We start from the raw sequence: 14,112 nt of genomic DNA, 5'->3' as shown, positions 1-14,112 counted from the left end.
AACGTCTGACAAAAGAAATAAGGAGTCAAGCAGACCATTTGAGTCAAAGTCAATACCCTCAGTTCATCTGCGATTTATGTGCTGGATTAAACATTGCTGATGAAAGACCTTCACTGGCTGTGCATTGTATTTAATGATGCAAATGCACTGACAGCATGCCTGCAGTGCAAGGATTTGACATTTCTGGCTTTATGCTTAGTGCACCAGCCCATCTGTCCTGTAAAATGACCCTAATATAAATGACATAGTTAAGCCTTTTTTTCTATTCGGACAACTGCTCTACCATAGAAGCATAAATCAAAGATGTAACAGGCAGTGCAACAAGGCAAGAAAATCATTTTCGCCTGCACGGACCCACTGCGACATTTGAAGATGTTTTGGTGGCATCTACTTCATCTATAATGAATGGCAGTGACATTTGAGCGGGATCTGTTTGTCACTTTTCTGTAAGCTGGCCAGTTGCATTCATGGTCCAGGGTTGCACTGCAGGGCTGCTGTCAAATTCCACTAAAATCAGAGGGTAAAAGATGAGGCAAAGAAAAGGCACACAGCAAAACAAGACTGGACAGCAATGCTTTTATTAGAGAAGTCTTAGTAGAGGCACTACCTCACATATATAGGCACTGAACTACTGGACTGGAGCCGCTGGCACAAACCTGCATGAACCTGTGTTTTCCCAGAGCGCTGTCAGCAACCATGCCAGTCTGAGAGAAGGTTTCCATGTGATATGCTGCTATAATCTGCACTTAAGAATAGAGGGGACTTATTAGGTGCGAAGGTGATCTATTACTGTAGCATCAGGTACTTTAGTACTGTGCTGTACTCGGTTCATTACATTCACGCTTTCTACCCATTAATGTCACTGTTTGACAGTTTTGAGATAGAAACTTAGCTCAAAAATGACAAGCAATACTCCATGAAAATGGATACATGTTAAGTTTATGCACAGCAACCTATCAGATGAATGAATATCTAACACTAGGACACTTTTCTACAATGTGGATTTGCTACACAAGCTTACCCTCCACTTCCTTGACATCAATATGAAGCTACGGTGGCCTTTTATAGCTTCTACACGTGCTTCAAAGTGGGACACTATTGGTGTGCTTGTACACTGTGATGAATCAAATCCGCCACAGTGCCGAAGTGGTGATCTTCATACATTGCTCCAGCATAGAAAGGCTGTAAAATGTTGTTTCTATACAAGTACAAATCAATCTGGTTAACTAAGTTCTATGGCCTTGAAAAAGTCAAGAGTGACGCCATTTGAGACTGTTTCATTTAAAATTGCTTCAAACTGATTGTCAGAGGAGCAAGAGCTTGCTGGAATCTTGTACTGGACATGGATATCATGGCAGCCAGCTCTCCCACCATCACTTTCGAAATTTGTATTAGAAAAGCCAGCAGAGGAGCACTTTGCCATTATTAGATCTGTTACAATGAAATTCGGTCAGCACACGGTGAATACTGGCTTAACCTACAGGGCTAACAGTTCTTGTTCTGCTCAAGGGAGAAGAATAACGCTAAAGGACACCACTGGCTCCCCATGGCTGGCGGTGGTCAAGCACGCTGTCTCTGCTCATTCTCTTCAAGTGTGTCTGTTGTGTACCAAAGCCTCCAACATTATTTCTGATGTGAAGGATGTGAACATGGCAAAAAATCTGGAAATATAAAACTATTTTCTACTATGTGATTGCACTGGCATGTTTCATATACTTTTTACACACAATATTCCATTGATAAGCCAATAGCTTTAACAGTGTTTTGTTTGTTGACTAAGTTCCTCTTTGGCAGGTTTTTTTTTCTAAATTGGAGGCACAGACTCAGCTATGCTCTGGAACAAAGTACCAGCCCTGCGTGTCGGACAACATCAGTGCCCGTCAGCTAGCACAATCTTCAGTTATACACCAATTACAAAGGTCAAAACACAGCATCATAAAGAAAGGACAGACCTAGCACCTCAGCTCATCGGAAAAAAAGGGTGAAAAATGACAACCTATTACCTCACACACAAACAAAAACAAACAAGTAGACCAACCAAACACAAAGCACTGGGTTAATTCACTGATCCAAACTAGAGGTTCACCACAGGGAAATATCCATGACATAGAGAAACATGATCAAAATCACAGCAACACAACTGCTACTGAAGGTCCAAGGTGTTCTATACACTCTGTGTTCCTTATTAGAAATGCACAATTGCACAGACTGGGGGAATATATTCAAACTTGGTGTAGTTAAAAAAAAAATTGGTAAAATTTGTATTGATTGCCTATTTCATTTAGATCTAAAATCTGAAACTTTAGAAAGGTCTTCATATTGCTCCTACACTGGATGTGCAGCCCCTTATTTCTATAACATTTCTTATCCAAGAACAGATTAAAAGAAATGTAATCTGCTGGAAGATTAAAAGAAATGACCTGGGTTAGGGGTCTCTAAGCGGAGTGCAGGATTTATGAATGTTAAGAATAGCGAATTGTAGTGTGTTGCACTCGTAAGTCTTGTCATGTTGCAGAATACGTATAGAAAAAGAGGTATATTGTTTTCAGAATCATCTCAGCTAATCTACTCACACATCACCTGATCCTGCAAAGCCTGGAGGCTGTTACCAACTGTCAAGACATACAACTCTACAAGCCGTTATTCAAGCCACACACAATGCTAGAAACACGCTTTGCATTTGTAGCACAGCAAAGCTTGTGATTATTTTTGTTACAGGACAGCAAAAATAAGGCGTATTTTTTCGAGAAAAGAAAGGAATGCTCGTTCCTTGTTGTCCTCATGAACTCTCCCTCTTTCTATGCTGTCTCTGAGAAGGCAAGCCTGTCAAGGCTGCACATAGCCACAACCCTCCATCTATCACCAGCTAACATTTCTGCTGTGACGTGCTGCAAAAGACTGCTGGCAGCCAGCGGAGTATCACAGTTGTATCATTAGGGAGGTGTAAATCTAAACAAACAAGACATGTCAAACGTGAGTGGGTGTGCGGATGTGTGTGATCGCAGGACCGTATGTGCACGTGTTTCTTTGATCATCGTGTTTGCGGGCAAGGCATGTGTCGCTCACATGCTGAAAGTAAATGAACGTCTTTGCCATCCACACAGCATTCATCAGAGACAGTCACCCTTTACACACACACACACACACACACACACACACACACACACACACACACACACACACACACACACAAAAACGCACAGACAGATGACTGAGAGACAGCAGCAAACCCTGGAGACAGGCTAAATAAGAGAGCATGAATATGTAAAAGTGTCTTATTATGGAGTCAGGCACTGGGCCTTCTGTTAATGGCAGGCCATGAGACCATCAGAGAGCAGGTCAGGATTTAATCAGAATGACCAACATGCTATAAGTGTCACCCCACTCCTCTCCATTGAAACAATATACCAGAAACATCCCCACAACCATGCTAATTCCTCTGGTGCTCCAACAGTGGCCCTGCACCTCCAGCCTGTCATTCATAATACTGTGAAAAAGTCAAGTGAGCACCCTTCATCATAGCCATAAAAGACCACCAAAACATCTCCATCAAATAAACAGCACTTAAAGCTTTCCTCTTTGTGAAAATCTAAGTATTTCAGATTTGAAAAAGCCAGAGGTTTTGTTCTCTGTATAGAGACAAAGCCAAGGGGTGGCTAGGGGTGGCCTGTGCTGTCATTCCAACAGTCTCAACAGCTAAACGTGGACAAATAGAGGAGTGTGAGCTGCTTTACCTCTTCTGTTGGAATGAAAAAGTGATAATGTATCATATTCTTTATATTTACGTAAGCAATCTTTGCCTGAGAAAGCATCTATGTTAGCTTTCTTGAATGAAGTATGTTTTGGGTCTTATGGTGAAAATCTGGCATCAGAGTAGTTACCAATCAGTTAATAAGAATCTTTAATAAGAATAATTGCCATTCATACATATTTTTCATGAGCTAAAGCGCCTCTCAGAGAGCTTTGTGGTCTTTAACATACTCCTAGGTTGGAGAGATGCTAAGTCATATATTAAATATTTATATGGAATCAATATTCATTATAAAACAAAGCATTTGTTTTTATCTTAGTGTCTTTGCGCTCAAGAAATATATTTTGGTTGTACCAGGTTACAATAATGCGTCCATTAGAGTTCCACTGAACTGACACACAACTTAATTTAGAAAATATACACGTTTTGGCATATATAGCAGCCGTTGACATATCACCTTGAGGAACAGTCCTTAACAGCCTTTTTTTTGTTTTTCTTCATCTTTATCATGCCCATAGGTAACTATGAGCATGTTTGCCTAAAGGTCAATAATAATATATTTTTTAATAATAAAAAATACAGACAAAGGCTGGACACACTAAATACCGAATTGATATAATATTTAATTGTGGAGGCTATATAATGTTCTGTTATATATATGTTTTCTGCTTTTTTTTATGGTGCTGAAAAATCAATAATTTGTACCTAACAGCTGTTTACTCTGGAAATGAAATACATGAAGGCTGGTCTCTGACTTCTTCACAGTAATGTGGCTCCTAATTGCAGAGTCTTGATGAATACTCTGACCTCAAACCATGGCTATATTATCTATGGTGGAGACACTGGGCAACCACAGAGCGCCAGTAAAGCATGTTTTGTGTGTGCATGTGTGTAGGCGTGCAGGGGGTGTGAAAACCGTGCGTGTGAAGATTACCTAACGGGATTTTGTTCTGTTCTGAACTCCAGGTAGCATACCCTTGGCAGCAGTCGCCAGTCCTGCTGTCAATGGCGCCTTTGAAAATGGTTCTCCATTTTTCAGTGTGTGGACAGACATGGCGCGACAACAACACTGTGCGGCTGGCTAACTGCTGCACTAGTCGTAGGCTTTCAGCAAACTGCTTCAAACAAGTTCCTTCCAACCAGATCAATGAAACCAATCATCAGTTGTCATGCCAACTGCTCATTTGGAGGGTATACTGGTTGGTAACTTTGAAGTCATAAATGCATTATGTGGGACTCTGACACTTGTCACAATTCGCTTGGACTGAGCTTGGTCGCACATTTGCTGGCTAATTTTGACACGACCATCACTCTCCATCACTCGTCCTAATCGAAACCCCATGCTACAGCGCAGGAATCGGTTATTAACCATTAGCGGAGTGCTCTTTTCTGCTCTAAGAATAACAGTGCTGAATTTCACACATGCATGGCTGTGAAGGTACAAAAACACACAGTCATACGCCTCCACTCCTGCAACAAAAAATCCTCACACATCATCTCTCCTTTTCCTTTAAGGTAATAGAAAAAGTGCTAAACGTGCTACTGCAGGCAAACGCTGCGGCAGCGTGGTGGATATGGCCCTAAGTTCCTTTTGAGTTTAGCCAGAAAAGTACCCTGCTTTGATTCTGAAAAGACACTGTACAGATCAAAGGCGTCTGCACCACTGAACCTCTGTCTGTGTAGGTTTGTGTGGAGATTTTTTTTGCTTGTTTGTCTAAGACCTCCAGCATCAACACAGTCTATAGTCCATCCAGATATGTGTGGTGCTGTCTAGACTCCTGTAGATCTCCCTTGTTGAAAGGACAGACTTGAAACACTAGAGCCTGTGTCTGAATCTGGACCATCAGCCAGGCAATTGTGGGAGAACTCTGCAGTTTGGTCTGTGTCCCAGGATAGTCCAGCATTGGGTGCATTTGTGCCTGTTTACAGGTGCGCACGCGTTCATGTGTCTGTCAGACACTTTCTCGCAGACAGAGGGCCTCCACCGCGGTACTGGGTCCCTGGGATACCCCTCCGATGACAAACAGCATGTTGGAGGTCTGCAGGGAGGTACAAGAACATCGTGGGCTAGGGAGTGGAGCCACAACCTCCCATCTCCTCTTCACGTGATTATAACTCTCTACTGATCCCAGTGGTGAAGGCTGGTTACCTGAATCAACAAAAACAAACACAAGTGATGAATACAATGCTGTACAGATGAAAAGGCATGCATTTACTTTATTGGCCCTTTAAAATGCAGGCATATTATTGGGTTATTATTCTTATGATGTATTATTCAGTAACTAGTTTGTACCACTTTACAATAGTTCATTAACAAATACTAACAGATCATTTGAGATGGTGAGAAACATCAAACCAAACAAGAAAACCTAATTTTTTTGATTTAGCCATTGCAAAAAAGAAAACCATGTGATGATCTAATAACACAAAGAACAACAGATAACAAGGATGGTTTAGATAGGCCACAAATATCTGAGAGTGGGAGAGCAGTAAACCAGTAAAGGACAGCGTCATCCCCGGAATGCTGCCCTAAGGATCACAAGAGTACCACTTTTGTGTGTGGTGTACATTACCACTACCTGTGACAAGCATGAGAATGATAACAGATAGCAAGTCACCACTGCCCTTTTATTTTGGTGTTAAAATTGCTCATTAATGATTAATCATTTTACATTTTTATGTTTAAATTATTCAAAAATAATACATTATTTTAAATTATTCATAAATCCCTTCCAAAGCTAGTGGCACCAGCTATTATGACACAAATATTTATGTCATGCAATAATGAAAGCAAGGAACTGAAATGTGGGCCTACATTTTGGCCTTTGCAGTCAAAAGGTTAAAAACTATAAAATACCTATAGAGGTTTAATAGGAAGGGCAGGCAATATGACAAAATGACAATCACTACTGTTAGGAATTACACCACACTAGGTCACAATATGCTTTTCAGAGCTTATCATGGATGTTGTCACTACTGATCAAAATTGCTGCATGTGGCATTACAAAGAGAGCATAATTAGCCCTGTTCAACTGGATTTAGTTCAGTGCAGCATGTTAGTTGTTAAACAAAAATAATTTTATTAAATGTTTTTGGTGCTATTTTTTAAATGCAATGCGGTTGGTTAATCTAGATACTGTGCACTGTAAATGTCTTTAAGGTTGTCAATAATCTTCAACCATACTTGTTAGAATCTTCAAGAATCTGGTATCATTTCACAATTCCCTTCAGGAGAAGGAACTAGTTAAGTGCCTCATGATGTTTTAACAAACATCATCTCCTTCTCTACATGTCTGAAAGAATCACAGCATGTGCAATAGCATTTAAAGTGTTTAATATTTCAGATGAGCTGGAGGAAGCAGGAGGGAGCTTTCAGAGTGAAGCTTTATGAGTCACTCTTAGGCAGGTGTGCATTGCCACATCATTAGGCTGCCTCTCCAGCTCCTCAATCAACACAACAGCACCTTGACATCATAACACCCCCCTACTGCACTCAAACACACCAACACACACACACACGCACACACACACACGCACACACACGCACACACACGCACACACACACACACACACATAAATGCGCGCGGATGTCTCTTGCAGACGGAGCACCTGCCACCTGGTGGGTTTTGGGGCTAATGCAGATTTTGACAGGTGGCACCTTGCAGATATCTGTAAAAATTATGCAGCATATGCACACCCTGAGAATCCGCCTCATAAACTCTTTGATGAGGTGAAACCCAGAAATCTGGGCAGTGCTGTCCTGCTATATTCCAATGTGGACAATAGACAGAAACATCTACACCAGGCTACTTGACACTTTTCAATGCTCTCACAGTAAATGCAGGCTGCCTCAGAGACAGGAACGTCTACACCAGGCTACTTGACACTTCTCACCGCTCTCACAGTAAAGGCAGGCTGCCTCAGAGACAGGAGCTTTGACTAGAATATTTTCCCCTGTGTCTCTGGGGTCAATAAGAGTCTCTCTCTCTCTCTCTCTCTCTCTCTCTGCGGCCTGCCTTGCCTCTGGTGGTGAGACCAACATCATTACGCATCACCCGCCACTAAGTTGTACCAGTTTCCATGGAGACTCAAATTGAAGCGTGGATGATATGAATGTGTGAGCGATGCTAGGGGTGACTTTTGTTATCATAATTTCTCGGGAGAACAAACGCGGTGCCACAGCCGCTTCTGCAGGAGATAATCAGAAAAAGTCAGCCTAGCTGCTGTCTGTAATCTGTACAGGGAGAAACCGCACCATGGTTCAGTGTGAAGGGCCACAGATCTCCTTATAACTCACACTGTGGTTATATTTTGCAAACCGCTCCTAGAGAAAAAGGCAATAAGGGAAAAGCCCCCAGTAAGGACTCAGAAAAAATCAGAAAAGAAGAAAAGTTGGACTGGACGTAATGCAGCCACTTATAACATTTAAGTCTACTGGTGCTCTCAAGCCCAGTCATTTTCCTTCAGAAAAAAAATCCTAGCATATGTCAATATAATCGTCCTAGAATGGTTGTAAACCCTCTAATATTCTAAGGCTTTATATTCAAATATGACATAAAATCTTATGCTTCATACATAGGTTCTCTTAGATGAAGAGAACTCAATAAAACAACCAACAAAAATGATTACATAGTTTTTTTCCTTTCATTTATTGAACACAGTGATCCAACATTAACTGTCTTTGTTGGTAAAAGTATGTGAACTTGTGCTCTGTAACTGTTGTGACTTCAATTAAATGTTTCCTGTAACTGTTGATTAGTCTGGCTCACTTATTTGGAGAAATTTTGGCCCATTCTTTCACTGGTGGGCACTTACAAACTAGTGGACTTTCTAACATGAATGCCACATTTCAGGACATGAGGAACATTTCTATTGGATTCTATTGAATTCTATTAAGGTCTGGACTTAATTGATTTAGGCATTACAAAACATGAAATTTATTCTGCTTCCACCATCTTTTGGTAGACATTTGGTAGTGTGTTTAGGGCTGTTGTCTAGCTGTAAGACCCAGCTTCTGTTGAGCCTCAGCTTCTCCTGTAGAGTCTCCTGATACAATCCAGAATTCAGTGTACCATCAAGTGTAATAGCAAACTGTCCTGGTCCAATGGCTGCAAAACAGCCCTAAACAGTGCTACTGCCACCACCATGTTTTACAGTTAGACTGAGGTTCTTATGCTGCAATGCATTGTTCAGCTTTTTGAAAACCCAACATTTGTCATTTAAGCCATGAAATTTATTTTTGCCTCATTAGTCCACATTCTTTTAGTAATATTCTTGCTCGGAAATTATCTGTACAGTCTTATTATTTTATATTTTATAAATAGGGCAGGGTCACCAATACTCACACTTAATTGTCATCCAATCGGTTGGATCTCCTGACCTTAATTATTCCTTATACCAACAAAGACATGCAATGTTGGATCATTTTGTTTAATAAATACATGGAAAAACTACACAATTGCTTGTTATTTTATTGGGATCACTTTATCTATTGCCATGACTTAGATGAAGATATGATCACATTTTAGGAATTTAGAAATTTAACGAATTCTAAAGTATTCATTTTCTAGGACCACTATAGATAATTATTTTTTATACTTTGTCAATGTTACTAACATTTTTCCCACTTTCCTGTTTGTCCCACAGAATTTTGAAATTATTCTGTCCAAATCCACCCTTTAAATAAAGGTTTACTTTGAATTATTTTGGCTCAACACTTACAGTACCACACAAAGAAGTGTGTTTACTGGATAAACCAGTAAATTTTCATAATTACTTAATATTTTTTTATATTTCACATTAAAACTTTAAGTGGGTTTATAAAGTATCTGGCTCTTTTGGAGGCTTTTACTATATATTTAAAACATACTGCCCTATGTTCTGTTTACAATCTTGCAATATACTGATGACATATAACACTGTTTTTCCACTTCACACTGCAGAGCATATACAGCTCTGAATCTGCAAAAGCACCCAACCATTTACACGTCACTTGTGATTAGAATGACTGACTCTGTCTGGTCTTCTGACACCCTTTTTTCAGTATTTCTTTTTCTCGTTTCTTAGGTCAGCAGACACAGTCCCACACTTGCAGTTGTACAAGTGCGCATACACATGCACTCTCCCATGTGCTCACACTCACACACATGCATCTCCCTTGACAGGCTTGTTTTGCAGTCCAAACAGCTATGCTTCAGCTCCGACTGCGCTGAACAAAGTGTGCAAATGAAGTCTGGGAGGAAGATGTGTCTGAGAACTCCTCCCTGCAAGCTAATATATTCCCTACCCTCCACTACACTTCTCTGTGATGGGATTTTGCTATCTGTTGCCTCCCTGTCTCCTCTGCGTTCTCCATGACTCTTACACCATACTCTTGGATCTTCAGCAAGGAGGGTACAGTCTTCTTATGCAAAGCAGGAAAACCCCAGCCAAGTTGCTTTTTGCACTAACTCCTCAAGCCACAGTTGTGCAAAAAACAAACTGAACACATAGGCAGCACTTGCAAAAGTTAAATTAATGGCAAAAAACCTCCAGTGACAGCCTCCTACATGCTGTTACTGTGGTAATAAAACCCTGTCTCTCTAAAATGATACCTTTACATATTGTAAAAAAAGTTTTTAACTTTTTTGTAACTAAAACACATGTCCAGAAAATTTTTATACGTAATACTGAAAAATTAAAACTGTGGTAAATCCAAAAAGTTTTCTCTGGGGACTATCTTGCCTTACAACACAATCTATGGATCTCTCTGTCATGAATGGATTAAATATACATTTTAGCCTGAAACCGTATGTCAAAACTTTCATAAAACAATGTCTCAGGCCTCAGGCAGTGTATTCACTTCAAATATTTCATGTAATTGCTTTCTGTGAGAGAACTTTTAAACACATTTAGTGGAACTCCAATAATTTTTACAAAATTTCTGCAGAAATCAATAGGAAACAAAGTCATTTACTGTGTTTTCATGCCAAATGTTTCATTGACTCTTGATTTCTTTATAATGGTAGTGACAGTATGCAGGCTTATGATGTCTGTGTCATAAATATAGCCATTTAATTTACTATTTAAAAACACCAGTGAACCTACACGTCTTCTGAGTTTTTACATGTAGTGTTGAAAATAATGGTAAATCAGAATAAATGTTTTATATGAGCTCAATTTTACCTTAAATGTCTTGCATGTATCTCTCTGTCATACATAGATTCAAAAATATAGTTTAAGGCCAAAATCTAACTTCAAAAACATTCGTAACCATTTCGTGTATTACCTTTCTGCAAGGTAACTTTTAAAGGCATTAAATGCTTTGGATGTCTGGTTCCTATCACCACTGTGAACAAATCTTACTCTGTAAGTTACTCCTGTTCTCCTGAATAGAACCTTTCACATCTAAAAATCTTAAATGTCTACATATTAAAATTAATAATTGCACTATGCAGAAGTTTTGAAATAGCAGCAAAATTCTTGGACCATTTCCATTCATCCATTCTTCGCAAAATGTTCAAATAATCACATATATGTATATATATATATATATATATATATATATATATATATATATGAAGATACAGCAACGGTCTAATTACTACTCACTGACATATAAGTTGTAATCTAATACCCTACAATGACTCTGATAGCCTGTTTTATGTTATCTGCGGTCGAAATGGAGTACAAGCATTTTAGATTAAGGTTGGACAGGGTCATTAGTGATGGTGAGCAATTTCTGGAATATGAGCCCCATCTCAAAGTTAATGGCAGACATTAATTCCAGGAAGATATGAGGACCTGGAGGGAATCTCATCATGTTATTACAGTGTCTGTGTGTAAATGTGTGCATGTGCCTGTCTGTGCCTGCATAAAAAAGAAAGAAGTAAGAAAGTGTGTCAGTCCTGTGTGACACACTGAAAGAAGTCACTCACACATTCAAAAGCATGAATAATAAAGAGAGGAGTTGCTCTGTTTGAAAGGACACTTTGCACTTCTACATCGTCCCCTGCTTCGTCCGAAAGCCCAGGCCGTTTTAGATTCTATTTCTGAACATTTAAAGTGGAGAAATAAAAACTTGTCAAGTTTAATCTCCATCATTTTGCCCTAAATATACTGTTTGGGAAGTGACAGAAATCTCTCTCACCCACTCTGTCGGCTAGCATTTATTGAAGAAGAAATCTGTCTCCCTCTCTTCTGAACGTTATGACAGATTAAAAAAAGAGGCAGGAAGGGGGTGGTGATTTTTTAGGGATTCAGCCGTGTGTGAACTGTCTGCATTAGCTGCAGCGTGAAGACTATAACATACAAATCAATTAGCTAAATTGACACAATGTGTGGCCAAGAGAGGACCATAACATGGATGAGCGAATAATACTCTTTCTCTGGAAAAGAAGGGTAACAGGATTGTTGCTACTCCTCTCAAGATGCTCAGTCATATTTGTGAATGAAACATATATGAAATGAATCATAAAACAAATAGTTAGCCTAATGTGTTAGATCAGAGGTTCTTAACCTTCTGAGCTGTGTGATCCATGTTGACCTATTTATGCTTAGTGGTTACCCTGCACTGATGCTGTATATACTCCTTGCTGATAAAGGCCTCACATGAGACACTAAACATTAAAACACAAACATTAATAATAATTTCATAGCAACTCTCATCTTGCCTCAAACCCAGGGGTAAAAAACAGCAAGCTAAGTATATCTTATAAGAATGGTCTTGGTGAAAATTTAAAATGACACAACCTTCTACTAACCCTATATGTAGTCATGTATGAGTCCAAATTCTGCTTCTTTAAATTAAACTGGAGCTGTGAAGCTGAAAGTGTTAACAAACACTAGAACACAATAGGCCCCCAGTTAGTCCAAAAACATCACCAGAACTCTTAACATACTCAAACCCCATCCAGATCTTGTTTACGCAGTCTTGTTGATATGTTTTAGGATACAGTATGACATACAGTGAACTATAAAAAAGCTATAACAGTGGTGTACAGTAACACCAGTCTACCTGTACTTTACTGAAGTTTTTACATTTTGGGCGACTTTATATTTTCGAAATTTTGGGAGCGTCTATTCAACATAAATGATGGAACTAACTTAACTTTGTGTAACTGGACCACAATATAGAAATATGTCCACATATGCAGTCGTGACTGATGCGTCTTTTTTTAATTTATACAAACACTATTTCATTTTATAGTAAATTTGTTCTTGCTAGTTTATGTTTATGAACAGAGACCTACTGATGCAATATAGTAAAGGAAAACTCATTTGTGAATCTGTGTTTAAAGTTTTTATTAAACTTAAACTTGTAACTAAGTTGCATTAAGTTAATTAATATTTTAGTACTTTTTCTTTCTAAACTTAAGTACATTTTAAGGCAAATACTTTCATACTTTTACTCAAATGGAGGTCTAAGGGGAGGACGTGTACTTTTACTGGAGTAATATTAACCTTGGGTATCTCTACTTTAACTCGAGTACATGATTTGTGTACTTCGTCCACCACTGTAAAATAACACTATGAGCGACTATTCCAGAACACCATCGGTATTCACGAAGCAGACAGAAATCAGGGCCAGACATACAGTTACACACATTCCTGCATATTGATGATGGTCAATGTCACAGAAACTGATCGTGATGCAACTGGATCAAGCACTACAACTCCTAAAGTAAATTTAGACCTATCTGTGTATAACAGTAGCCTGCAGCGTTCGGCTAAACAGTGATTTGTGCATTTTAACAGTACTTCATAAATTAGTCAAAAGTGTCCTCAACCACATCAAAGTGCATCCTTAATTAAGTCCTGGAAGTTTAAGTGATATATTTTCATGGAAATAATTTGTGTATGGGTCTGAAAAGAACACAAATACATCAACTAGTTAATTCTAATATACAGATATTTGAACTCTGAAGTCGAAGACTTGAAACCATACTAAACAAATGCTACATATGAACATTCTTTTGTTTAATAACGAGCTTGGCAAAGAGCTAACTGGCTAACCGGCTCCTCCAATAATATTCAGAGTCAGGCTGTGCGTATTTACTAAAAGATTCACTGAATATAGATATAAAATGTGTTAAGTTTGCCCTTCTGGGGGTTCTATGTTGTGTGAATTGTCTGCTTTAGCTGCAGCGTGACGACTCTAATGCACAAATCAATTAGCTAATTGACACAATGTCTGGCCAACAGGGAACCATAATGTGGATGAGCCAATCATACATTTTCTCTAAACAGAGTAGAAGTGTAGCTGAACCATACCACTCCACTCAATAAGCTCCATTACATTTGTGAATGAAACTGAGTCATAAAGCAAATACTAAACCTCTAACAATAGTAGAAGAGATGCAGAGAGATATGGGAGAGTGAGC

At 39.1% G+C, this 14,112-nt stretch overlaps 1 protein-coding gene across 1 annotated transcript in view; it reads right to left on the bottom strand.

Moving 5' to 3' along the window:
• Positions 1-562: 562 nt before the first annotated feature.
• LOC108436323 (kelch domain-containing protein 8B) overlaps positions 563-14,112 on the bottom strand; it is a 124,352-nt gene continuing 110,802 nt past the window's right edge. Inside the window, exon 7 of the mRNA XM_017712744.2 lies at positions 563-5,900. Coding sequence (XP_017568233.1) covers positions 5,704-5,900 — 197 coding nt within the window. The 3' untranslated portion in view covers positions 563-5,703. The remainder of the gene's footprint in view (positions 5,901-14,112) is intronic.

The sequence above is a fragment of the Pygocentrus nattereri genome, chromosome 9 (genome assembly GCF_015220715.1).
Source record: "Pygocentrus nattereri isolate fPygNat1 chromosome 9, fPygNat1.pri, whole genome shotgun sequence".
Taxonomy (NCBI): Eukaryota; Metazoa; Chordata; class Actinopteri; order Characiformes; family Serrasalmidae; genus Pygocentrus; species Pygocentrus nattereri.
The sequence above is the reverse complement of the archived record's forward strand: the minus strand, read 5'-3'. Positions and strand labels throughout refer to the sequence as shown.